Source organism: Scleropages formosus, chromosome 7, assembly GCF_900964775.1.
Source record: "Scleropages formosus chromosome 7, fSclFor1.1, whole genome shotgun sequence".
NCBI lineage: Eukaryota > Metazoa > Chordata > Actinopteri > Osteoglossiformes > Osteoglossidae > Scleropages > Scleropages formosus.
Window position 1 is genome coordinate 18,644,580 of NC_041812.1, and position 27,470 is coordinate 18,672,049.

The 27,470-nt window shown below is 50.6% G+C and overlaps 1 protein-coding gene across 5 annotated transcripts in view; it reads left to right on the top strand.

Annotated features, from left to right (window-relative positions):
* znf423 (zinc finger protein 423) overlaps positions 1 to 27,470 on the top strand; it is a 119,229-nt gene that overhangs the window by 82,152 nt on the left and 9,607 nt on the right. For all 5 annotated transcript variants that reach the window (XM_018726645.2, XM_018726646.2, XM_018726647.2 and 2 more), the window contains 2 exons: positions 24,283 to 24,414; positions 26,147 to 26,262. In XM_018726645.2, the coding sequence (XP_018582161.1) occupies positions 24,283 to 24,414; positions 26,147 to 26,262 (248 nt within the window). The remainder of the gene's footprint in view (positions 1 to 24,282; positions 24,415 to 26,146; positions 26,263 to 27,470) is intronic.

Sequence of the window (27,470 nt, forward strand, 5' to 3'; positions counted from 1 at the left end):
GTGATCGGATGAGCCTGTAAGACGCACTGACTTGGTTCTAACCCTCACCTCTAGTTTCCTGAGGAGGGTTTTACGGGGTGCTTTTGGGAGATGGTTCAAGTTCGATGTCTGGATCTGATTGCTGATTCTGATAGCTGTGTGTTATATGTATAGTGTAGACAGTGTCTCTGATGGTAAGGTTGGAAACGCTAGGTCCTTGCATATGGAATGCATTTTACCCCCATGTCTGGTCTTGACACTAACACACACACACACACACACACACACTCACACACATCCGTCTGTGCTCACTGCTACAGCTTAGACTCCAGAAAAAAAAAAGACGTCTCCTCATTGCAACACAAAGCAAAACTACACTCATGTATATTCACATATTCCCATTCCTTCCCGCACATACATAATGTAAGAGTTGCTCTCATCCACACCATGGCCCATACACACAAGCACACACACCCTCCAGGACTTTAGTTGTTCCAAACACCAGTTCTCTTTATTTCATCCTGTGCCCAGATCCCCTCCAGGGAGGCGACAGCACCCCCCGGTCCCCTCCTCCCCACCAGCGGACATGACATTGGCATAGATGTTAGCTACACGTCTGCAGTAATTAACGTAATACCTGCAATATGGAGTTGAAGAGCGGAGGGGGGTAATGGGATGAGGAACAGTGGGCTCGCAACGGGAAAGCTCAGCTTGGCTGGTGGGAAGGGAGCGGTTGGGGGGGGCTGCTTAATTTAGTGGAGACGTGGCCTCCTTCAGCCCAGCCGGTGTCCTGTCGGGCCCATGGAGGCCACTGTCCTGGGACCAACCACAGGGTAGTAACGATGTAATGATGTCAGCCCTGGTGGGCTTCAGAAGCGCTGATTGACAGCATTAAAATGCACTTCAGAAAGTGGATGAAGTGGGGGGAGATGGAGCCCTGGTGGGGGATATTTTTTATTTTTAAGCAGGTACAAACAGCTCCCTCTGCGGCCCAGCCCTCCCTCACTCTGTAATGATTTCCTAAACCCTACAGGGGGCTCTGTTCCCTCTCCCCCTTCTTCCCTCCCTCTGTTACTCTCCTTTCCTCTCCCTCTTTCTCTTTGTGTGTGTGTGTGTGTGTGTGTGTAGGGGGGTGTGCAGCAGATAAGAGGAAGCTGCTGTTTTGTGTTTCTCTGGTTTTATTGTTATTATCTCAGGGGCCCTATGCAGATGAGGGGAGCAAGGTTTGATTGAAGGTGCTGGGCTCCTGCCCTGAGGCCTTCTCTCTGTGCGGCTGAAGAGCCAGTCGCCGTGGCGGGTTCCTTGTTCCCTGGCCTGCCTCCTTCTCTAACGCACACCACATGCACGCACAGGCTGCTCCCCACTCGGATCAATACGCACTGCTTGTTAGCACAGGCCGGTGGGGTCCCTGTCCTGAGACACGTGATGGTCCCAGTACCTGAAAAATAAGCCATTGTGCCAGTAGAGCTCCACGAACCAGCCCAAAGCCCAGTCCGGAGCCCAGCCCAGTTCAGCCCGGTTCATTTCAGCCCAGCCCAGCCCAGCCCAGCTCAGCATGTTGTCTTATCTGGATTCACTGTTGTTTCTGTAAGAATGGGCTATGTTGAAGATATTGTGAATGTTAGATCAGTTTCTTTGGGGATAGGAAGCAGAAATTGCTTGAGCATCTTAGATGCCCGATGTTTCATGGGGAGTATTCGGTATGGATGTATTTTTATTGAGTTTTTAAAGTCGTCTGGGTTAAATATTGAGAGTGTCAGCTAAGGGGTGGAATGTATATTCTGTGTTGTTGCAGCAAAGCAAAGTAGAATTTTGACGTACCAGCATCCTTTATTGAAACAAATATGTTTTTAATTGGAAATTATATCACCAGCCATTTTTCCGCCATGCTTTTTCACCTGCTGAACATTACAGATGAGCTTATCTTCTGTTACTTCTTTATCTGCAGATCTATCAAGTGAAAAAGAAGTGGCGGGGGGGGGGGGGGGGGGCGCATGTGATGGGCAGAAGCAGAACGTTAATGATGACGGAGGAAGTGTTACCCTTTATCACATTAACGCTGACACATGCCAACACGGCCGCAGTGCAACATGTCGCCATGCGTCATTCAGTACTGCAGGCACCGTTCAGCCTCTTCTCAACATTATCACTATTAATCGGGCCGTGTCAGAGGGGGCACCCGAGCACCAATCGGCGCCGTCCTCTTCCCCACATGGGGGGAATGGGCCGTAAGCGGGGATGTTGACACGTACGTCCGCTCGAGCTTCACGCTCACAGCCCCTGGACCTGAAAAAACCTACAGAAAGTGTAAGCGTGGAGAAAAGCTTTAATTGCAGCAGTTGTGGATTGCAGGTCAATGGGTGATCAGGAGAGGAAGGGATTATGGACAGGAGTACGAGGAGGATAAGTGATAAGAAAGGAGAGTGAAGCATGGGGCCGCGCTTGACTTTTATTTTGAACTCTCTGACACATCGATGCCCTTAAAGCACATTTTATTAAATGCACTCCGGAAGATGCTAAATGAAAAGGTATTTTGATACGATATGGGTTATGTCAGAGCGATTGAGCGACTGTACTAAGCAATCAGGTTGCGGAGTACTTGAACAAAGGGCCTAAGCTAACAGGCATGGCTGAGCTAATGATTCTGCAATACGAGTCAAATATTCTGCATGTGCCTGAGCACTGAATCAGAGTCTAAGCTAATGGGGGCACCTGGGAGATGGTTCCAATAAACTTTGGTCGCAGAGGCAGCGTGATACTCATTCAAGAAGGCGAAGACAGCGGTTGCGGCTGACAACAGGTTCCTGGATGCTTGGTTAACAGGTGCGACGGGATGCGGATTCCGCACGCGTCGGGCCGGCCGGTCCGGAGGCGCCACGGACTATAGATTCCGCCTGGTTGAGATCTGCGGGTGCTGTGGGCCGTGGATTCCGCGTAGCCAGACTGTCACGTTTAGGGCGGTGACTGAAATTCACGTGTGGAAATGTCTCGGCGTCCCTTCCTCGTCCTGCTATGCTGACAATGTGCTGAAACACTAATGACTTCTGGCCTTCTCGTTTCCTTCTGCTAATGTGATGATTAGAAAGTTTGCTAATTAAGCCCTTGATACTTCGTCTCCGATGTTTGCGGTTGGAGGCAATCGGAGGGAATCGGGGGGCGGGGTGAGCGTGGCAGCGGCCGATGTGGGGAGGAGCGGGGTGGCGAAAATAGGCTCCTCGTTATTCCGATTATTTCAGCACCAAGTGAAGGTATCGTTCAGCGGTTTCCCTACTATTTGAAGGCAGCACGGTTTTTCGGTTTTTTTAAAACTCTAATGTGCCGTCGATTCGTTTTTAAGAACATATCTAGGAACGCGCTCTTCTGCCAATTCCGCCTAATCGGCTCCATCCTCCCGTTGGCATGTTGACGGGAGTCACGGGGAAAAAAAAAAAGAAGCTCGCCCTAAACATGAGTTTGCGGTTAAAGAAATAAATAGATTCAATTCCGTGCTCTCCTACCTCAGCAGACTGGCCGCATTAGCATGGTAATCATCTCCATCGTTTACAAGGGCGAAATGTTTCAATTTAATGCCTTGGTTGTGTTACAAGCCATGCACTTAATTAGAGCATAATGACTCCAGTGAGGCAGCGCTGGAGATGAGACGAAGGGTACTTCAGATCTGAGAGCAGAGATGTCATCTCTGAAGCACGCCAGTAATGCAGAACCCCCCCGCCTTCTCATGCGCACACACACACACACACACACACACACACACACACACACACACACACACACACACACACACCATGTATTGTCCAGAGATCGGGACTCTGACACAACATGTGCAAGTTCTCCCTCTTTCTTTACACGGAGATGCGAGTTGTTAAAAAAAACCATTAGCGGTTCTCGCACCGTCCCGCCGACGGTCTCCCGGATTCCGGGCACACCTTCGTAGAAATATTTTTCCCTTCGCGACCCCTGAACAGAAAACCTGGGGAAAGATTTCATTGGTATTCCAGGCTTGCGGTGTTTGTCCTAGAAGATTTCCAGCTACTCATTTTAGGAACAAGAGCTTGAATATGTGTGGGCGAGCGGTTTGGCGCACGAGCGTGCACCACGAACCCCTGAACTGGGAGGAAGGAAGGTAGGGAGAGCAGATTCTGCCGGCGATGGACATCGCAGGGGTGCAGCTTGCGTAGCCTTTGGATATCTAAAGCGAGCAGCCCCCTGCCCTGTTTGACTCCGCGGTCTCCCCGCACCCAGTCTGCGGCACCCGTAAGGGCTCCGACGAATTCGCCCTGCCCCCGTCCGTATTCCCTCTTTTGCCCCTCCAGCTTCAGCGCTCAGGGCATCTGCTCTGCAGCCAGAGTGCATTCTGGGAGATCTGGTTTTAACCCTGCCTGAACTTCAGCACGCTCGTTTTTCCTTTCTCCTGCTCTTAGGATTATTGTTCTGCGTTTTGAGTCCCGCTGGTGCTCGAGGTGGGGGGGAGGGTGGTTCGAAGTGTTTAAACCGCGGAGCAACACGTGAGCGGGAGAGCCCCCGGGCCCGAGGAGAGGGCCGGACGCTGCCGGAGACGCGCGGCGATTCGCCGGCGCGTCCGGCAAGCCGGCCTCCGTCTCCGCCCGCTGCCTCCCTGGGCTCGCCAGCTCAGGGTAATCTGGACTTCTCTTCCAGCTGAGTTTGTGCGCTGTTCCCTTGGGGGGCCTCTTTCCATCCCCCTCTCTGCTGCAGGGCCAGTGTGGAGGAGTTGTGTTGCGGACCCCAGAGAGGAAGCTGTGTATCAGGGCAGGCCCGGTGCTGCAGGCGGGCCTCAGGCCTGCTGCTACCCAGCAACCCCGCTCTGACGGAGGCCCGCAGTTCACCTCGCGTCCCTGCTTTAACGTGGGCCCACGCTACAGAGACACGCCGAACTGCATCCAAACTGCATGCTTTAGAACGAGCAGAAATGTCCATTGATTAAGTGAAACATAACATCACGCTTTGCTTTGTGTGTGTTTGTGTCCATTTTTCTGGTGGGAGGTCAAAACGTTGGAAGCACCATGTACCTTACTGTGCTATGATGTATGGCGGTGGGTATGGGGGGTAATTGGCAGCATAGTGGCTAGCATTGCTGCTCTTGGACCCAAAGGTCCCAGGTTCAAGTCTTAGCCCTAGCCCTGTTGAGCAAGGAATTTACCCTCAATTGCTCTAGTTGTATAAGTGGGTAAAATTACCATAAGTGGCCTAATGTTGTAGGTCACTGTGGGGAGAGTGTCAGGTGAATGAATAAAAAAATGCCTCTCTGTGCAAGGACTCATTAATGGGAACGTATGTTTGTTTCCACTTGCTAATAGTGTTTTTTTTTTTTAAAAAAATGTCACCATTATTAGCCTGGCTATTTGTGTGTGTGTGTGTGTGAGTGCCTGTTTGCTCAGATGTCTGTGTAAATTCCTAGTGCGAATGCGTGCGTGTGTGCCGGCACTCAGGCGTGTGTCGGTATAAAAGCTCGGTTTTTAGCGGAGCGGTGTGTCACTGCTGCTAATCCCTCTCCTGCTGGTGCCTGAAACGGCGGATAAGTGTGGATCTTCTGTCGCCCCGGAGCTCGCACTAATTATGTGGGTTTAAGTGTCCTAACCGCTGCTATTGCGCGCCGTCCGTTTCTGGAGACGACGTCAAAATACCTCCGTCCACTGCCTCTTCTGAGCCCTGTGTGTCTGTGTGTGTGTGTGCGCGTGTTCAAAGTTCAGTGGCTGATCAATGGAAAAGTTCCCTTTCTTCCTTCAGCATGCTTAGGGCCAAATTTCACACACCCCCTCCTTACTGCATCTGCTGGATGCCTCAACACTTCCCTTCTGATATGTATTTAATGTGAAGAGGTTGATCTGGGAGGGGGTCTCTGCTGATGCCTCTTGCCGGTGGTCTGTCTCTCCCAGGTGGAGATGCTGTTGAGATGGTTTTATTTTTCCCAGAAGGAAAAAAAATATACGTAAAGGAAAACAAAGGTGAATTTTAATGGCGTGTCAAGCGCGTGTTTATCTGCTCTGTGATTGTTGTTTATTGCCCCATCATGTGGAACTAATTGCTAATTGGGTTTGAGGCTGAGAGCTGTGTGGCAGGGAGAGGTCCTTGTGAGCAGTGTAGGTAGGTGGGGGTAACGCTCGTGTGTGTGTGTGTGTGTGTGTGTGTGTGTGTGTGTGTGTGCGTGCTGTGCTTGCGCGTGTCTCTCTCTGTTAAGACAGGACTGGTGAGTCGTACCGAAGACGGGGCTTCGGCCAGAGGGTCCAAGTTCAAGTGGGGAATGATGAGAAAGGCAGCAGCGTTATAAAGGGGGAGGGAAATGGTCACTGATGGGTTAAGGGGACAGAGAGAGATGGAGTCTTCAGATGAGGCAGAGTTAAGTTTGCAGAGACACACACACACACACACACACACACACACACACACACTGTTTTGGGCTAGCTTACAGCAGCTGCAGAGCCCCGCTGGTAGATTAAAAGCAGCTCCCGGCCCCCGAATCAAGTAGATCGGAGTCCCTGCCAGGCAGAGGCAGGGAGGGGCCCACGCAGCTGTCACCCAGGCCTGCTTTCCCAGAGGCCTGGGGAGTGCGACCGTCACCTCCTCAAGAAGGGGGTGGGGGGGAGGTGCAGCTATGTCATTTATCAGAAGGATGCAGGGGGTTCGGGGGTAGCGGGTGGGATGGACGGAAGGTTTAGCCTTTCATTGGTACTCAGTGCGTTCTGCCTTTACCCAACATCACCACATTCACTTTACACTTGAGCCTTCTCCGTTTCCTCTTTTCTCTCTTTTAGTAATTATGGAAACATCACAAAGAGTTTACAGTGGAAACTGATATCTCATCATATCTTGTCATATCTCATCCTGGATCCTGCAGATTATTTTTTGTCTTTGATTGGATCTTGCTTTTCTATAGCTGCTGGCAACCACCGCACTCGGTGTTCTCACATCAGCCACCCTGCTTGCATGTGCGCTCAGTATGGATCTTCTGGAAAAATAAATGCATGCTTTTTTTTACATCTCTCACAGAATTAATAGAGTCGATCAGCAACGATTGTCGTTTTTGGGTTTGTTGGATGTTCTGTCAAATCTGTTTCAGTTCGTCTAGCCGAAGACAATTTGCTTCCCTCGTATTTACACCTTTTGCTGTCCGCAATCTACACGCTTGAGGTCTTAGCAGAAATCTCTTCGGCAATTTGTGGAACTGAAAAAATGGATTATCGCTAAAGCTGTAGATTCTCTGTTACCTGTTACAAACATTTCATTGGGAACACTGCGTTTTACACTTGAAGCTTGATTTCCGCATTGTTAGGGAACAGGTGAGTGCAAGCGTAGACACAGGTAAGTCGCGGAGTGTAAGGTTGTAGGTGGTCTTCAGAATTATACGGTAACACCTTTGAATTGCACCTCTTTTTCTAATGGAATGTTAACGGGAAAGTTGTGCATAAGGGTAATGGTTTTATAATTGCTTCTGTTGTCAGCTACGTTTAGGTTTATGTTTAGCTGGACTTAGCAGCGAATGAAATAAAGTGAAATTATAGCGGTGGTTTGTCCAGGTCTCTGTAGTGGAGGTTTGAGGACACGTACAGATTGAGCGCTGCTCCTGAGCACGCAGTGTGTTTTTACATGCATATAAAAGGAGGATTTGCATTGTGCGCATGTCTGTGTGCATTAGTCCATATGCTCTTGTACACAAGTGCAGCCACATCCTCACAACTGAGCTCACAAATGCATACCCCCAGTCTTTTTGTCTCTCTCTCTCTCTCTCTCACACTCTCACACACACACACACACACACACACACACACACACACACACACACAAAATGTGGCCTTAATAGGGTCACCTGAGGGTTGGGCTCGGCTCGGGAGGCAGGCAGCAGACGCTGATGTCCCTATAGCTTCCCTGGTGGGGGCTCTGCTGTCATGCAGACCTCCTCCTTCTCTTCCTCCATCTCCTCCAGTGCAGGGAGAAATGATAGAATGCATCTCTTTAAAAGACTAAATTCATTCCTCTGGCTTCTCTAGCAGCCGTCGTTGAGCTGTTTAAGTACACCGCAACACAAAACCTCAGATCAAATAATTGATCTGAACCCCATGTGCATGTGCTGTAATATGTATTACATTTTTTCACTGTGAACGTGAGGGGAGGGGATCTTGCTTTGGAAGCTGAGAATTCTGGGAGTGTAATTATTCTAGTGCTAGAGATATGGGAGGCTGATGGAGTAACAAGTAGCTGTCTCTCGCTGCTTTCTGCGACAGAGTTCCTTCTTACCGCATCGCAATGGCTGCCCTGCAACTACCTTTCCTTTCTTTCCATCCACTACCTTCTCTCCTCCCATTTTGTCCTCTCCATTGTTCTTTTTTAGTTTAGGACAAGCTTTGTGTGTGACACTCGCATGAAAGAGACCGCGTTAGCCTTGTGCTGTCCCTCAGCAAATCAAGCTGGCCCTGCTGGGGTCTCCCTCGACATGCAGACCCCACCATGCACGTTCACCCCTCCCCCAAATCTGCTCAGCAGGGCAGCCACGCCAATCGAATGGCCAACAAGAGGCTTTTGATTTGCAGTGGAAGGCTGCGTCCAGCTGAGCGGGCAGGGGACGGCATGCCAATCGCCATTTAAGAGCTGATTTGGAGTGCTGGAAAGGGAATGCAGATCCAAGGCCTCCATAGATACAGACATCCCTAGTCCGTATTTCCCTTGTGGCCCTCTCCACGAATTTGTAGCTTTATGACGCGGTGGTAGGGGGTTTGGGAGTCTGCTCCGTGAGCAGATGTGGGTCGAGAACCTGCAGGAACCCTGCGATACATTGGTTCGTTTAAATCTCTGAAAAGGACCGCAGCCCTTTATGGATGAGGAACAACGTGAAATGGCTGCGAACGCTGCTACCGTGTGCCGAGGAAGTTAACATTAGCACAGTAAAACCGCCGGAATTTAAATCAACTTGGGAAGAACTAACTTCATCATTGCTCAAGTTGATGTTCACACCCCAGCGCTACCACAATTCACATTGTAAATTAACGCTCTCAAGAGTTGATTTAACTGCAGTGATTTCGCCACATACTGTTAATTTTTGGCCCTTTATTCTAATGGCTTTTGGTCCACATCTATCTCTCTTGCCTTTCTCTGCCTTTTTTCCCTATTCGTTTCTCATTTCATTCCTCCTTGTGTACTTAAATCCCTCTCTCTCGAGAAGGGGTCCATGCGTAGTGGTTGGAGGAGGGTAGGGGCTTAGATGTGACTTCCCGCATGCATTCTCCAGAGCCCCCTCCACCCCCTAATCCCAAAACAGCACAGCGGAATGGCCTTTTTCTTGCTTTTTTGAGGGGGGAGAGGGGGTTTGTGGGTAAAGATTAGAATTTTTTCTTGTAGTTCCTCAGTTCATTAGAATTCCTCTTCCGCCTTGTCGTTGGTTCCAGGGGATGCTCACGGTGGGGGGATGGTGTACTTGATGAACACACGATTGGTGGAAACCAGGATGGGGGGGTTGATGGAGATGTCTCTTTGGTGGCGACACCTCCTTCGGTGAGCAGGAGCGCTGGGTTGGCACAATGGGCACCATGCGACTTCATGCTGTCAAGAATGTCCCCGGCTCAAGAGGCCCATGGGACAAGACCCATGTTAACCAGTGCCGAGGTGGGACCAGAAACAGACACAGGAGGTGGTTACGTGTGTTGTGTTTGTGTGTGTTTGTCCGTTGTCTGATCCGAACACCGGCAGGGTCCTCTTGCAGGAGGTGTGGTTGGGATGAGTAGGATTTTACCACTCGATGTTTCCCAAGCGAGTTTGGCAGAGTCCTGGGAGCACACAACAATGTAGACCACTAGGCAGCTAGACCACAGGACCTGCTGCCGCTGTCTGTAACACACTCACAAAAACACCTACACACGTAAAACTGTAGACAAATATACCTTTAGACACATTTTGACATAGCTCCAGACTCATTGTAGTTACAACACATGGAAATATATTCTGTGTATTCTATATACTGCATAAGGAATGAATGTGCACCCGCACGCACACTAGGTACTGCTCTGATTGGATGAGCTCTAAGAATCGGACTGGAAAGTGCCACGTGAGCCGCTGGGGGGCTAGAGGAGCTGGTAGAGTATACCCCACTCTGTGGTGCAGCCCCAGGGAAACCTAGCCCCTGCCTTACCATCTCCCTCTGCCCGTGGTGTTTGGACAGCTGTGGGTAGGGATCAGGTTACAGGTGATGCAGGCACTTCCCCTGAACTGGCAGACTGGCTGCCGCCTAGGAGGACGCCATCCATACCGCTTCCCGTAGGAAGGCAACTGGTGCACGCTTCCTGCCTCTCGGCCCTCGCTCTCTCCTATCTAGCAACCCACGAGCCCCAGCTTCACCACGCAGTCTCGGAATTCCATTGTCCCTTCCCGGCCTGTTTCAGGACAGAGTGCTGAAAACGCAGAACGCAGGCAGACTTTGGAGTAAGAAGCAGTAAGCTGTCCCTCGGAAAAGAAAGGCCGGGTTCGTGTTTGGCGTTTCTTAGCATTGCTGCAAGTGCCCGATGAGCGATGCTTCTAACGAGGCCAGCGTTGACATCGGCCCGATGCGGTCCCCTTTCTGAGGCTCGGTCCGTGTCCAAACCCCGCCGTCTCCGTGTCTCCGGTTTATTAATTATTTGCTCCTGTAATGGTCTGCAGCTGGGGAGAGAAAGAGCACAAATGCACACATGTATGTGTGTTGCTCCAGTGCTGATACATGGCTTGTGAGGTGTCTGATCGCTCCTGTACATGCTGCACATGTTGAGTGGAGTGAGCGAAATATTTGATGTCATTTCAACGATTTCCCACCTGTTCTTTTTGTTGTGAGCACATGTGCAGAGGGCATGAGTCTCAGGTGTGGGCCTTTCTGGCCGCTGTGTTGAGGGGAAGTTAACCTGTCTGCTCTCCTCTTGTGTCATCTGACAGAAATACAGACCGACCCTTCGCGATGTGACACAAGCTGCGCATCCCATCGTGAGGGGAGCTTGTGGCGAGAAGTGATTTCTCCGCGATGAAATGGCCTGTGAGAGCGCACCTTACAGAGTCCGCCCCTCCGGCTCTCGCGCTCACACCCACATGCAAGCACACACACACGTGCCTGCACAGAACACTGACTCCCAGGCAGCAGCCATCCTGGGAAGGAGTGTGTGCTACCGTTTGATGCTGGCAGTTGATTAATGACAAATGATGGGTGACGTTTTGACAGGCGCTCTCTGGGCACCTGGTTCAGCATGGTGGGGGGGTGAAGCTCGGGAAGGAGGTGTGACGGGCTGGTTTTGGCCAAAGTGCGTGTGGTGACAATTGGGGAAATGGACAGGGAGCCAGACCATCATACACCTTGAGCTCTTTTGGGCAAGATGAACTTGTGAACGTGCAGATGCATTTAACCAAGCAAAGCAGAGCCACGGAAGGAGTGCTCACTTCCTTTTCTGTACGCATCGCCATCCAGAGGGAGATATGCAAGAACAGAGGAGTGGGATAGAGTGGCATATAGAGAGAGCGGGGGAGGGGGGAGGAGGACATGGAGTAGAAGAGGGGAAATAACTTCCACAGGGGAACCGGTAGAGAAAAAAATGGCAAGAGTGGCTTGGGTAGACAGTGAGCTTCTGTTGAGTTTGCCTTCATGTTAACTTTATGTTATATCGTTGGTCTTGATCTCTATTACACTAGACTGACTGAGGTCCCACCCTAGTCATTTGATGCTTTTTGGAATAATTAATTTATGATTTAAGATTTAGCAATAATTTCGGAATTCCAGCGAAATTTCAAGTCGTCAGATTTGTCCAAGTTATTCCAATTCTGTTAATAACATCATAAAGATTCAAGGTAGAGGCAACTGTCAAATTCGGTGTCTCTAACCTCTGACGTCTAACCTTTGGAGGCTCAGTAAGAGTGCGTATTTGTGTTTTTGTTGTCACTGAAGTTACGGCAAATAAATACGTGAACTGTGCAGGTGCTTAAGCACAGTAAAATGTCTTCCACGCTAGGAACATGAGCACACTCTCTCAAACAGACACACACACACACACACACACACACACAGGAAAAGTAATTACCCTCAACATCTGGATGGCCGTATGTGTGCGTGTCATAAGCGCCACGGTCGGTCTCAGCAGTTCTGGAGGTGTCCCAGTGCTTCATGGGGGATTAAGCTTTAGTTGCTTGGGGAGGTGGACTCACTCAGCCACTCAACCACTGTCTGTGTGACCCTGCGGCCAGAGACCCCAGCCTGTGTGATCATGCACACATGCCCTGAGACCGTTCGTATGAGCAGTGAGCGAAGCCCATCCGCGTGCGTGTTTATCCGTGCAGTGGTACGGTCTGGTGAGCGGGACTTGTGAAATTGGCATATGCACGTCTCTTACCTAAGCGCCGTGTTTTTTATGTGTCAGTGGCTGTTTTTTTTTTGTCTGTGTTCAGGTGCGCTTTAGGCTACTGAACACGGAATCCCACATCTGGATGAGGCCACTGACTCGGTGCCCAGATGTGTTCCTTCTCTATTACGCCCTCTTTGTTTTTCGATGGAGACGAGATCAGCTGCCCATCAGGTGTTTCCATAGAAGCAAGCAGATGTTATTTTGATGACAGAGGGAGTGGGAGAGCGAGTGAGAGAGAATGGAGGGAAATGAGGGGAGGGGGGAAGGGTATAAAGAACAAACAAAGCAGTACACGTTTGCTACTGGGTCATGATGATCAGAAAAGCATGGGTGTAGAAGGCCAGCCGGATAAGTTGAGCGCGGGCCCGTATCGGGACTGGCACCTCCATCTGCTCTCCACGTTGGCATGTGTCTACGAAACTGCCGACCTCTGCACGCTGCTTTAACTGAACCAGGGCCCGGTCCGACAGAACCGCTGATGTCCTTCAGTATTTCTCAGTCTTCAGGTGTCTCGGTCGGAGATGCTTTGGTCCAGGTCCGAGGGAAGCTGTACTGATGAAGAGGTTAGGCAATTTGCAGTGGTCAGAGGTGAAAGGTTGCTGTGTTGCTGAAGACTTTACGATGCAGGGCAATAAATTCAGTTCAGCGTATTCGGTTTAATCCGTTGAAGGTTGCCTCGGAGTTCTATGTCAAATGCAAGGTCCACCGCTGGCCATTCACACATAGACACTGTATGAGAGAGCACCTCTTTAGTCTGTGTGCACGGACTAACGTGATCCAGTTTGAATGCAAAGCCTCAAGAAAGTAACTCTGTGAAGAGGTAGGGAAAACCAACCGAATGCCTCAAAATTCATTTCTCGAAAACCAGTCCCGTGCTCTATCGGTCCGTCAACTCCTTGTCCGTTCATCTGTCACCTGGCAAGAGGGAGACACGGATGATTTAAAGGAAGAAAGGGCTGACATTTCCTCAGTCACACCTGCGATGGAGGGCGCCGGCAGCACAAAGTGAGCTTTGATTCAGACAAGTTCTGTACGGCGGGACAAATGTTAGACACTTACCAGGATAAACAACCCCCTGCCCCCCCCCCCCCCCCCCCCCGCCCCACGTTTGGAAAAAAAGGATAAGTGTACGGTAAGATAAAAAGAAGTCTTCTGTAGAGTGAGCTCTGTTTCCTTTGTGAATCCGTGTGCATTAATATTGATTTTTGACGGTGGTCTTTGAAATTCTCTTTGCTGTGCCCCCTGGGGAGCCTTCTCTCCATGCAGCCCTAATAATGCTTTGTCATCTTTAATAACTCAAATCCTTGACATGATGATATTCATATTAGTGCGCTTTACATTTGCGCTCACCTTCAAACAGGCCCGCATCTCACACGTTTTCCCTCCCCCGCCAGGCCGGTGCAGCCCTGAGCTGGGGGAGAGGAGGAGTAGGGAGGCTTCCTAGCCCTGTTCCTTCTCTGGAACATTCCATGGAGCAGCAGGTAGCATAGTGTTGTGGTCATTGCTTTATAATCTGAAGGTCCTTATGAATCTCCTCCTTGATCAAGGTGCTTACTCTGAATTGCTGCAGTAAGAATATCCTGCTGCATAAATGGAGAAATAATTATTAGTTGCTTATTGTTAAAAAAAAGAGATTCTAAGGTGGCTTTGTCAAAAGCTTCAGTTAAATTAAAAAAAATAATAATAATTCAATACATTTTGGGTGGGAGTATCTCCCCTCATCTCCTTTTACTAGATGAATTATGTGATAGGAGCACAGGATTAAAGTTTAAAGTGAATACAAACCAACAGTGTTGAATCCTTGGACTGCTGAATGCCAGAAATTCATCTGACTGCTTGTGATACATTTTTCTTCCAAGTCTAAAACAATTAATACACTGTATGCTGACCAGTTCAGCTTAATGGAGGCAGATGTTCTGAGTGTTGGCAGTTGGCATCTGGTAGCCTAGTGGTTTGAGCTACTGCTGTAGAAACCCAAAGGTTGCATATTTGAATCCCACCTCTAGCTGCAGTACCTTTGACAAAGGTGTTTACCTTAAATTGCTCTAGTAAAATTACCCAGCTGTATAAATCAGAATCAGAATCAGCTTTATTGGCCAAGTATACCTGAGCATACAAGGAATTTGTTTCCGGTTTAGAGCAAACCTACAGTGCACATTCACACATACAGGCTACATAAGCACATACTGAACTAGACATAGACTAATACAAACATGATTACAGATAATGCAGCAAACAAGAGCATTGTCACGCGAAACATATGGGACCGGGACGGCCGGACCCAAGTGCAGCGTCGCTCGTCCGGAGTCGAGGGATGAGGCGAGTTTTCGGTGTCGGGGACGGGCGAAGGGTCGGTCGATCGGCGGTCAGGGTCAGAGCGAAGATCCGCGAGTGAGGTCAGGGGACTTAGCGAAGGGTCGGTCGAGCGGCGAACAGGACAGGAACGAGGATCCGTGGACGCGGTCGGGAAACGGAACGAGGAGTCGAACACCGAAGAACGTGAACTGAGAGTTAGCGAAGCGTGTGAGCGAAGCGTCGCGAAGAAAGGCGGTTGTCCCTGACGAGATTCCGCAAAGGTATGGGAACCGAGGAGGGTCTTTTAAAGGGTGAGTGATCAATCAGGTGCAGGAACATCGCCGGGTGCTGTCGGTTGCGTTGTGGGCGTGGACGTGGACGTGACAAACATAGTACAATGCAGAGAGAACACAACAAAATGACAGAACACAATACCATGCAAACATAACACAACTAAATGACCAAGCATAGAAAAAAGTACGCATTGACGTGTAACATAAAGTGACATTATAGTGCAACGATTGTCAGTTATTTAGAGAACATATTGCACATGGGTATGATGCACATGGATATGATATTGCACCAAAGATATAAAGAACATACCGTACATGGGTGTAATGTTGCACAAGTAGGGTACAGCAGTAGTAAAAAGTCCAGTGCAGATTGAGGTTATAGGAGGGTGTTTAGAATTTTTATGGCTGCCGGAAAAAAGCTGTTTTGGTGCCTGGTTAAATGGGTAAATAGATGTAAGCAGCTCAACATTGAGAGTTGTTTTGGAGGAGAGCATCGGTAAAATGAGTAAGTGTTAGTGTGTGTGGTAGGAAATGTTCATGAGCACACAACATGGTGTCAGTTCCCGGTCATGTATGAAGGAGGTGTGTATGCGATGCTTTCTGAACAAATGCATGACCCACATGTAGAGTGGCTTCCGGAATGGCCACATTAACCGCGCATCAATAAAGCAGTTCAAATGTAACCTTAAGGCACTGATTAAGCCTTTTTTAAATGAAAAATGTTCTGATGGGAAGACTGCAGTTAACATAAAATATAGCCTGGATATGTATATAAGTGACATACTGTTTTTTGCTTTAGGGGTTTAACGAATCATCCTTCTGAAAGGACTTAATGATTAACTGATGTGTTAATGGCTTTCCTCAAAGCGTCCTCTTTACCATGAAATTACTGGCCACCTTCAATGCATCGCACAACCAGCTGACTGTCTTCATTCTTCCATATACTCCTTCCACATCCCTCCACCTCGATATATCCCCACTGAATCCTCGCACTTCTGGTCCCCTTTGTTGTCTCCTCTTTATAAATATTTCCATCCCTTTTTCTTCCTCTCTGAGCAAAGTGAAGCATGCTAAGGTATCCAGTAGAGTGAGGAATTCTGGGAGCTTTTCTTGGACAAACACTAATGGCAGATGTGATGGCAGAAGTGCATTCTGCCTTAATTTGCTATTTGGGGGATGAATGATTCCTGTCAAGAGTCCAGTTTGTTTTATCAAAATGCAAGAATATTAAGGAGAATTGTGAAGGCTGCAGTGGTGGACATATTTTGTATTTTTGAATATAATCATTCCATGTTTCTGTTTTGTTATAAGACACAAAGGAACGTTGCTTCTCGGAGCTTGTGTTTATCATTGCTGTTCTGGCTACTCTCTACCTGTGCTTATTCATTTTTAACACCGAAAATCATTCATGGCCCTGACATCGAAATCCTCCCCAATAGTGTTTGGATTCCACGGCAATGGCTTCCCATCATGCACTTTTTTTTGGAACTCTTTGTTGATGGATCCATTTGGTTTCTGCCATGCTCACGCCATCGGCGTAATCTGAAACACCTGGGGCTCGACAGGATATAAGGCAGAAACAAAGAAAGAGTGTTGCGGAACCTTATTCGCCTACTGCTCGCTCTCTCCGAGTCAGCCTACCTGTCGCCTCTAAATCCCGTCCCTTGCTTCTCGTTCCCTTTCCCGTCACCTGCTCCCAAGACCCCTTCCACCCTAGTTCCTGATCTGCTTGCTCGTGTTGTGACCTCCTGCCCGTTCCTCTGACTACGATTCTGGACTTCCTTGCGTACCACGTTCGCTGTCCGAAGACCAACGCCTCTCCCTGACTACGGTTCCTGTCTCGCGTTTGAACAAACCCCCGTTCCCACCGCAACTGAGTCCGCCCTATCCTTCCGGGTCGAAACCATGGCAGATTCGTTTAGTTTTCCCTTGTCCTCCACGTCTTCCTGCAACAATAAAGCACCATCAAATTTGAGTTTCATTATAGACCTTTATCACTTTCAGTAGATATTTGCTTTTTTCATACTGAATTTGTCACAGTTATGCTTTCGAGGTCTGGACTGACTCGCAAGGAAGGATGTGGGTCTGGGATTCAAGTAAACAGTTGCGTGTTTATTTGAATCTTTGCTGTCTGTGTGTTTTAGCAAATCCTTTCTTCTTGTTGCTCGTTGCACAGTGAATGTTGCACCGAACCTACTTTGGTTAGGCACCTTGGTCTTATAAAACAGAAGGGTTCCTCCTGGCACGCGAACCTGCCACCTTTTGGTCACTGCTCCAGCTCGGGTGCCAGTGCGCTAGCTGTTGGCCGGCAGCTGGTGTATGTAGAATAAGTGTAGGCTGCACTTGAAACATGTGGTCCAGTCTTGACATTGGGCTGACCACATCTGACTGTAAACAGGCTTGGAGGGGGGCAGATGGGTGATGGGGGGAGCTGGGGGGAAGCAGTGGGAATTCTTGGCGGAGCTTCCTGCACATGACCTACAAATGATCGGTGTTTAGCATCTTCATTAAGTCTGTGGTATTCTGGTGAAATATTTCCGGCTGGCCACCAGGCCTGCCGAGCCAGTCAGTGGGCCATCGTCCGCTGATGCGCTGCAAGGAGCCCTGGCCGCGGGTCCGGTCTGGTCCGGACCGGCAAGCCCTGCCGCTGCGCGGTTCGGCCCGGAGTGGAGCTGCCGAGCAGCGGGATGGCGTGAGTCGGGGCGGGGGGGCGTGGAGCGGGCGAGTCGCAGCAAGGTCACTCCTACTGCTCCCGCCACAGGAGGAGCGCGCTGTTTGGCCAGGTCTTCATTCTCTCTCCACCTCTCTCCCTTGTTCACTTGCTCTCCTCCCTGCGCGTGCCCCTCCTCTCTCTCTCTCCACTCTTCCCCTACTGCTCGTTCTTTTTGCCTCCATTCCCCAGCTCCCTCTTTTTCCTCTCTTCCATCCTTCAGCCCATTCTTGTGCTCCCTTTTCCCTCCTCTCCTCATACACTCTTTGCCCTCTCTCTCTTTCTCTTTCTCTCTCTCTCACTCTCTCTCTAGAGGTACAGATGGACACATTTGCAGGTTAACTTGAACAGCTGGAGCTGCATTATTAGCCTCCTGCTGCTCCCTCATATTTGCTCAGATTTTTTTTTCCCTCCCCTCCCTCCTTTGCAGCCAGATAATTTACAACCGGTCTACCAGAGATGTCGTTGGTGTCCTAATAAAAGTAGCACAAAGAAGGCCAGAGCTGCACAGAAATGACCCTGTCGCTGGACCGGAGAGGTGTGAGCCCGCGGTGCTTTGCATGTCAGCGGGATCGCTGGGGCCATGCCCGTTGCTGCTCGCATTATTTCTGCTGCGGTCTGATGTCGACGAGCGGGAACAGGAAATTAAGTCCCAGGAATCCATTGTCCCAAGGGTTCGGCTGACAATAGGCAATTGTTGCGGAATAGTTCACGGAGATTGCTTTTAGCCAAATTTGGGAGATGTACCATGAGTGAAACCACAGAGCACACCCAGGGGCATCAGATTAGGCATGTGCGCACACATGAGATGACACACACATGCATACATGCGCGCACGCACACACACCCACGCACAAAGTCTTTGAAACTGGAACTGAATGCTCACGGATGCTGATTATGCGCACGGTGATTTATACACACGCTGAGCGAGCACCCGTGTGGAATGGAAGGCAGCTGCAGACAGTGTCTGGCTCTGTACTGGGTAGGTCCACCGGAGTTTGGGGTCCATCATAAAGCTTGCTCTCTCAAGGCAGTCCCAGCATGGACTATCCACTATGCCGTCCCTGGGTCTGCACGCACATGCTCGCACACACAGACGCACACCTCACTGCCTTCTCAGGACATCGTTTGTTCCGCTGGACCCTCCTGCCGGCGCAGGATGCTGAAGCCATTTGGCCCTTTGTTCCGAAGCCTGACGAGTGACCCGTCTCTTTCCTCACGGTTGTGTGAGAGGCCAGGTGTCGAGCTTGCTAGCAAAACCAGAGCACCAGGCCTCAAATGCAATAAGGCCCGATGTCGGCCTGGCCCGGTTCCCCAAACCCAGGCCCGTATTAAAAGGCCTAATTACTGCCTCCGCTTCAATTAACAATCTGCTGTGTTTGCGAGCGGGGCTGTGTGCAAGTCCATTAAAAGTTCAGTGAGCGATTTCACCTTCATGTGTCCTAATAGGCCTTTGCTTGGCCAGAGTGGTAGTGAGGACGTTGCATGTTTGGAATGGTGTTGGCATGCGGCATGTGGGGTACGTCGATCTGGCCGGACCTCGCCTTGTAATGGATCAAATGTTAAGGCTGTCGGCCTCTTCTTACCAAAAGCAGCCAACCGATGGGTCTCATGGACCCCACAAGCCACAGGGCATACCTGGCAAGGAACTTGATCTGCTCTTGTTTACACTGGACGTATTCTTCCCCGAGTTCCCTAGGAAACACCGATGCCATGATTTTTTTAGTAGTATTTTCCAAAGGTGCCGGTTCGAGAGCTTGCGTAGACCTCCTCCTCTCGGAGAAACAGCACACACGGAACGTACTGGTGCAGTTTTACTGGGAGGGTGAGGACGAAAAAGAAGAGAAGTGGAGGTAGAGGACGGAAAGCAAAGGGGAAATATCAGCACCGAAAGTTTGGATGAATTGAAGCTCAGGGACTTATTTGTTCTAGAAAACGCTTTAAAGGCTTGTCATTTGCAAGTTCACTAGTGTGCAGATTAAACCCGGTTCCCTCGGGTGCACTTGTGAATGTTAAATTAACATTCAAAACACAAATATCTCTGCACAGACTATATGAGCAGCAAAAGGTGCGAAGGTACGTGTGCCTACTTTTTAATTTCATTTTGCGTCGTCCTGCTGAAGCCGCGTGTCACCTTTTTGTTTTTGCTCTGGATGCGTTCTCTGAAAAATCACATTATAATCCTGATGGCTCCTCTCAACATTGTCACCATTAGGAAGGGCAATTCAAAATGCAAGGGAAGAGCTATGTTCACCGCAGGTCAAAGTTTTGTTTATGTTCACCTGGTACAAAAAAGCACAGGTAAACATGCAGTTCCTTCGTCCTAGGAACCTGTGTTCAAAATTAGGAAGTAGTAAACTGCCTTGAAAACTGCTACAAAGACAAAAAGCAAGACTGATCATGTATACATCTACTAATATCCATATAAAATTTGATCCTATTATAAGTGGTTAGGGTTAGTGCCCCCGAGTGGAATTGCACTCATTGCAATTATGGGATGGTACAGAATTGGTGTTCCCTTGCCTTCTTCTTCACATGTCTTTGGATTGTGAACATGGGGAGAATATAGAAACCATACTGCCTGGCCTGGATTCTGGCCTCCTCTTGAACACGCAGCTGTCATGCGGAACCGAGGGAACCGGGGCGGTTGGACCCAAGCGCGGAGTCGTTCGTCTGGATTCAGGGGATCTGGCAAGTTCTCGTGTCGGGGACAGGCGAATGGAGTCAGAGCGGGGATCCACGGGCGAGGTCAGGAGACGAAGCGAAGAGTCGGTCGATCAGCGATTGGCGTTGAAACGAAGATCTGTGGACGCGGTCGGGAAACGAAGCGAAGGGACAAAAACCGGAGGGCGAGAACTGAGAACAAGGGTTGCGTGTGAACTGGGCGTCACGAAGGAGGGCGGTTGTCTCTGACGAGATTCCGCAAAGGTACGGGAGCTGAGGAGGGTCTTTTAAAGGGTGAGCAGTTAGTCAGGTGCTAGACTGGAGTCGGGTGCTGTCAGTTGGGTTGTGGGCGTGAACGTGACAACAGCACCATAGTTATCCCCTTGTAATAGTGACACAAAAGGAGAGAGGTAAAGTGTTCAGTGGGTCCTACTTTTTTTGTGTGAAAGTTCTTATTTTAGCATTATTTGGTTTTGAAAGACCATGAGGCCCAAACGGGCCTTGGTGGGGGTGTGGCCTGGTGGAGAGGCCTGAGTGTGGATGGGAGAACGGGAGTTTTCTTTGGAAGGAGAGCGTGTTTGTTTTGGTGAAGGTCGGTTTCTGTGGGCTGGACCGATCCAGCGTCCCACTGTTATGTAATCTGATAGGAGATTCCAAGCTGGTCGGCTCCATATGCTGCTGGCATTTGCCAAAAATATCTGGACCCGGAGACTCCATCTCACTGGCAGCGCCGAGCACACTCCGGAAATGTTTACTGCAGATAATAGGAAACGTGTGAATGCGAAATCTGGCCAAGAGCGAGAGATGGGGGAGAGACAGAGCGGGGCCATGCTGCGAGACAGGGTTTTACTCTCTTTCAGCTCTCACTGTGTTGTTGGACGCAAGGAACTGAACTGATTGCGGTGGGAAAGAGAGATCGAGCGGCTCTTCGAGGGAACGGGAGAGCGGGAGCGAGAGGAAGGAAAGGAAAATGTCTATGTGTCCGAGCAAATGCACGAGTGCGTCTGAGCGTCCGTAGGAGAGGTCAGCCAGCTCTGCAGTGTAGCCCGTGTTTGTGTTTCTGTGTATGTGTGTGCGTGGGTGTGTGTGTGTGTGTGTGTGTGTGTGTGTGTGTGTGTGTGTGTGTGTACGAACGATGGTGCTTCGAAACACACCGCAGCCCCTGCCACGGGTCAAGCTTAGTCCCGTCGCACTTTCTCCCTGTACGTTGCCATGGCAACCTACCTCGAACTAGCCCCCAAAGGAGTCCCTCTCCACCACCCCCTCTCCTCACCTCCTACCCACCCATCCCCTGCCTACTCCCAGGGCGCCGCTCCCACTGTCCGGGCTATCAATCGCAGGCCGGGCCGCGGGCCGCGGGGCTAGTGGGGGGTTTGGCGAACGGGGCATGGAGACCCCCTTGGGATGCCACGGCTCCCGCAGCGAGAGCTCATTTGTGTGCCTGTGCACGCCACAGGGTTTTTTGGGCATGGGGGAGGGTTAGGGGATGGGGGGTTCGTTGGCCTCCCCCCTACAGACAAGAGCCCCCCCGGGAGGCAGGCCGCCACCTGGTCCCCCTGGTCAATTAGCTGGAAGCACATTTGCCAAGCAGCACCAATGTTTGTACGACTCACAGTTGGTGGAATAACAAATCCGAATAATAAATACACCGTCTCCTTCACTTCCTCGCCCGAGTCTCCCCTCACTCACCATCTCGCTCGCCTTCTCTCTCGCTCCTTCCTCCCTCTCTCCCTCTCCGAATACCCCCTTCCTATCTCCAGCCATTAACATCTCGGAAGGTTCTCATCAGTTATTCTGTGTATGTGTCGCGGCCTCATGCCGTTTCTCAATTAAGATGGTGCATACCTTTGGAGGTGCTGAAGGTTTTTGCCGTTCCTGTCTCCCTCGCAGCCGCAGTTAAATGTTTTTTCCCCATTTCACTCTCTTGTTTTTCTCTTTTCGCTCTGCATGCGCAATGAGCTCCTGACAGATTTATTGTCAGGTTTTTTTCTTTTCCCGTAGCCCACAGGAAGAACATCTTGACCCAGCCTAATCCCGGTCCTTCAGACGCATGTCGCTGCTCACGTTGCAGTTGTTTAGTTCTCGGGGGAAAATTTAGTGTGTTTTGTTTCCTCTTTTTTGCCCAGTGTTCGTCGCACAGATTATTTGAACTGTGTCTTACACGCTTAGGTGTCCTCGAATCTCACCACCTCATCAGGGAAGGGTCTCGGATTAATCGTCGATGGATCGTGCAGATCAGTCAGCAGAATAGAAATGGTACGATTGAACGTATGCTATCGTATATGTGAACTGGCATGCAGACACACAAACTCGCACACGGTTGCGCGTAGCCACTCTCTGTCATGTGGCCCTCGGGGATGCCGCTTTCGGGCAGAAGCATCTGCGGCGGGCACCACCCTTTCTCAGAGGCAGAAGGACCCTGTCGTCTTTGAGCCAAGCGAGCAGTGAGCCTTTGTGTGTCGCTGCCCACTGAGGGCCCCTGTGATTCCGCTGATCCAAAGAGAGGCATGGATTTCATTTAGGAGACAAGTTTTGCAGATAAAAAAGCATTACGCACAAGTTTGGGCCCCCAGCTACAGCCAGAGCTGTTTGGCATCCCAATTACCTCTGGGTTCGCTGCCATCCTCTCCTTCTGCTCTACCATCCTGCTCTCCACCTTTCCTCCCTTCACCTGTATGTCTCTCTCCAACCCCATGATCATTACTTTCTCCTTCGTGACTTTCCTCCCCAGTGTGGAATCTGGTTCTGTTTCTTTTTTAAACAGGCAAACACCTTGGCACAAATTTCACCCTGGTATCCTAGTTCTGGTGTCACGTGACCCTGGTGTCGTGTGTGTCACATGCGATGGTGACCCAGCCCTTCTCTGCGTGTGTTCTCCCTGCTAGTGATTGAGCTGCCACTCTTATCTCGTCAACACATGCAACTTCAGCCCTACCAATTACCAATAGGGGGGTCTCGGTGTGGGGGTGGCAGTTAAAAATGGGCCATTGCCAACCCACCCCCAGAGTCCCTTTTCTCCCCACCCCCTACTCCTCCCTATCTCAGCCTCTCCTCTCTTCCTCTCTATTCAGACAGGGATTAGTGCACCCTTGTGTGGGGCTTTGACTCAGAGTACAGATTGGAATCAGAGGAATTGGGAGGGGGGGTGTTTGATTGAGGACTTTATTAACCCCGCATAGCCCCCGCGCTCGGCAGCGGGGCTCCGGGCGGCATGGCGCGTTATGTCTGCATGCGGCCGGGGCTGGGAGGAAGCATACAGCAGCACCGCGGCTGCGGGGGGGCGGCCAGAACGGCCACAGCAGAGGCCATCTGATGGCACCGGGAGCCAGGAGCGCTCTGTCCTGTGTGGCGCAGGGCCGATAAGACGGGGCAGAGGCGCCCAGCCAGGACCCAACGCCCACCTTTCATCTGCCCCCGGGAGGGGGAGGGGACACGGCAGGGGGAGGCAGTGATGTCATTCACAGGGGCTTAAAATAGAGCTGCAACCAGGGAGGGCAGACGGCCCCAGCTACCAGGGGGTGTCAGGCAATTACCGGCCAGGAAGGGAACAGCACGGGTCCTGGGGGGTGGGCTGTCGTCGGCGGCGGGGGGGTGGTGGACCGAGCCGGACCAAAGAAATGCAATTCGCGTGGGTTTTGCGCGACCACACAAGTCAGAGCTCAGCTCACCGAGACCCAGTCAGCGCAGGTCCCAGGTCTCGTCCCCGGGTGAGACGCACCCGTGTCTTTGGGTCGAGGCCTCTTTCTGTCTCTCATCCAGCTGCAGCGTCGCGCGGGTCCCGTCGCGTGGCAGGCGGAACGAAAGCGGGAAGCCTTGCGACTGCAGCGGACAGAGCCGTTCGAGGCCAACTTTAAATTCAGACAGGAAGCGAGGATGATTATGTGTGCAAGTGCGTGCCTGCGTGTGTGTCTCCATCCCCCTTCTTCCCGCCTCTCTAATCTTCCATGTGGGTAACAAGTTGTATCATTTGAACTTTTTGCAGAGGAAGGCATCAATCACGAGTGCAAGCTGTGTAACCAGATGTTTGACTCTCCGGCCAAGCTCCTGTGCCACCTGATCGAGCACAGTTTCGAGGGCATGGGCGGCACCTTCAAGTGCCCCGTCTGCTTCACAGGTAGGGGTCGCAGGGTTGAGGGCGGTCAAGGTGTCTCTCTCTCTCGCTCTCTCCTGCTTTCTCTTTCTCTCTCTGACTCACTCATACACAGATACACAAAGAGAAAGACAATAAGCTCATATGCTGAGACGTGGGCTCCCCGTGTCATTGCTATTTACATTTACAAGTCTGACTTTATTAGTGCACAGAGAGTTGGAAATATAGTAAAGTGATTCAAGTATAAGCCGTTCATCTCGTGGAATTTGGGCAGGTTGTGTAAAAGCGCATCTGAGCGTGCGAGCTTGCTGGAAATTGAACGCGCTTGTGTCTCTGTGTGTCTGACGCACAAAGACACGCATGCAAGGATGTAAAGGATACATCGATGGACAGTTTTTAGTACTACGCTGTTTTTCAGTCCCAGTGTGTTGACTTCGCTACTGCTGCCACCCCAACCCCCCCCCCCCGCTGCCTGGCCCCCTTGCTGTCTCCAGGCTCCCCTCCTGCAGCCCCCCTCCGACACTCTTTAATTGAACTGAGTTAACGATCAATTCACTGGCAAGTGGACCGAGCTGCATCCAAGACCTGGAATGGAGTTAGAATGGAGAAAAAAAAATTAGTCAGACCGTTTAAGCCACATGTGTTATTAAGGTTGTCCATCCATCCATTTTCAACGACAGCTTGTCTTGCCCAGGGTCGGTGCGGGTCCAGAGGAGCCTATCCCGGAACCAGTGGGCACAAGGTAGAGGGGGGGTACACCCTGGACGGGACGTCCGTCCATCACAGAGTAGCCATGCATGCACGCACTCATCTATTCATCCTCTATGGGCAATTCAGCATCACCGGTCCACCTGAACTGCCTGTCTTTGGAGTGTGGGCGGAAACCGGAGCACCCAAAGGAAGCCCGCACTGACATGGGGAGGACATGCAAACTCCACACGCACCGAACCACATTTGAGCCTACGCCCAAGCAGCCCAGGCGCTGCGCCACCGTGGTGTCCCTATTGAGGTTATTTTTCTCAAAATAATACACCAATGTGTTTTAAAACATGCTCAGATAGCCTTGCTGAATTATTTACTCAGGTGTTAAATGATTTAGTTTTTTTTTATGTTTTTAAATTCTGTGCCTCTGTCTACTACCTATCAGCCTCATCGTCTTTTTTAGTCTGTCTGTCTGCTTGTCCACCTTTGTTTATATTTGTTTATATTTCTGTCTCTCTGTCTGTGTTCCTACCTTACTTATTCTCTGTGTTAGCTGCTCCTCCTCTCATTCCTGCTCCCACGGTCCCCCGTGCATCCATGTGACCAGCGGTCTACGAGCGCTCAGTGGTTCTGCTGGGTTAAGTAATCCTCCAGCGCTGGGACCCATTTAAAGTTTAACTCTCACCCAGGGCACTCGCAAACAAGTGTGTGTGTGTGTGTGTGTGTGTGTGTGTGTGTGTGTGTGTGTGTGTGTGTGTGCGGTTCCTACTTCGTCTCCGCATTCTGAAGTAAAGAGTACTGCAACAAACAAGCAAACAAACCAAAAGCACTAACAGAATTAAAAATGGAGCGGGAGGAGGAGAGATGATTTATTGATAAATGTCTCAAGCTCTGCTGGGGATATTTATACTGAATCTCCCTCCCCCTTCGTCTCTTTTCTCTGTCAGTTGAGGCTCTTTTGGCTCCCGGCTGCCGTCCGAGTGAGCGACAGGGTGGAGGTGTCCTAACGCCACACTAACAGCCCGCTCCCCTCTCCCCTCTCCCCTCTGCCCAGTCTTTGTCCAGGCCAGTAAGCTGCAGCAGCACATCTTTGCCGTCCATGGTCAGGAGGACAAGATCTACGACTGCTCCCAGTGTCCGCAGAAGTTCTTCTTCCAGACGGAGCTCCAGGTGCGGCCGCCACCCTTGAAGGCTGTCAAATAGCAGGAAACGGTCTTATAATTTAGGGCTCGTCATACTTTTGAACCGGATTCGTACGAATGGCGACTCGATACGGGACGAGCGGGAATCGATGCCCGTACGCACCGTCCGTTTCGGCCAGCAGCCGCTGTTCAGATGCTCCGCTTGCGTCGTCTCTACCTTGATTAAAGCCCCGCTGTAGAGCCGGCTGTAGAGCCGGTCCCCTCTGTCCCGGAGAGCATCAGCTCTATAGAAGCTGCGTTGCGCTCGGGCCACCGGTTCCTGGCGCTTCCTGATTGACTTTGTCTGGCTTGTGTCACTGCCTGGCATGAGGACTGACCAATGGGAGCGCAGCACTCTGTCACGTTACATTGTTCCTGTCACGTCAGCATGTGTTATAGCGACGTGCGGGCAGGGCGTCTCCGCAAGAATGCCACATCCATCTCTCGGCACCCCTCTCCTAGTCTACACACACACACACACACACTCTCTTCTCATTGCTCAGTAGGCTGAATTATCCTCCAGTCCTAGAGACATCTTCATCTGTGGCTGTGACCAGGGCAGCTGATGGGGTTTTTTTGGAGGGAACCAATAAGAGAGGAGCCAATAGCGTTGCGGCACGCCTCTTCACGATGGTAATTAATGGAGGCTGCTAACGGGGAAAACGAGGCGCTTCCTCAGTGCCAGTAACGATTAGGCACAGTCACTGACTCCGCTGCACCGCTAATCAATCAGCAGCCCTACGGCCCCCCGCCCCTCTGCTCAGGAATCTGCTCTAATTACTAAAGGAAGAGGCATATGAAGAGAGTGGGCTGGGGTGGGTTCACCTGAAGGGGCACTGACTCCGAATCTGCTCCGGGTCTCCCCGTGCAGCGTTTATCCCGCTGCCTACCTCTGTTTTTGCTCATTTTCACTTCTTGCTAGTTTAATGCTAGCTTCTGATCGATATTTGCATTTACATCTGTTAATTTAAGCGGCACTTTTCTCCAAAGCCATATACGGTTTTGTACTACTTGTAACTATTTACCCATTCATATCACTTATTATTGGTACTTTTACCGGAGCTATTAAAGCACCTTGCTCGAGAGCACCGCGGCAACGGTGGGATTCGACCCTGGGTCCTTCAAGCGGAAGGTGGGAGCTGTAACCGCTTCGCTACCCGCTGCCCCGTAAGTTAGAACCGAAATGGTAAATTACTG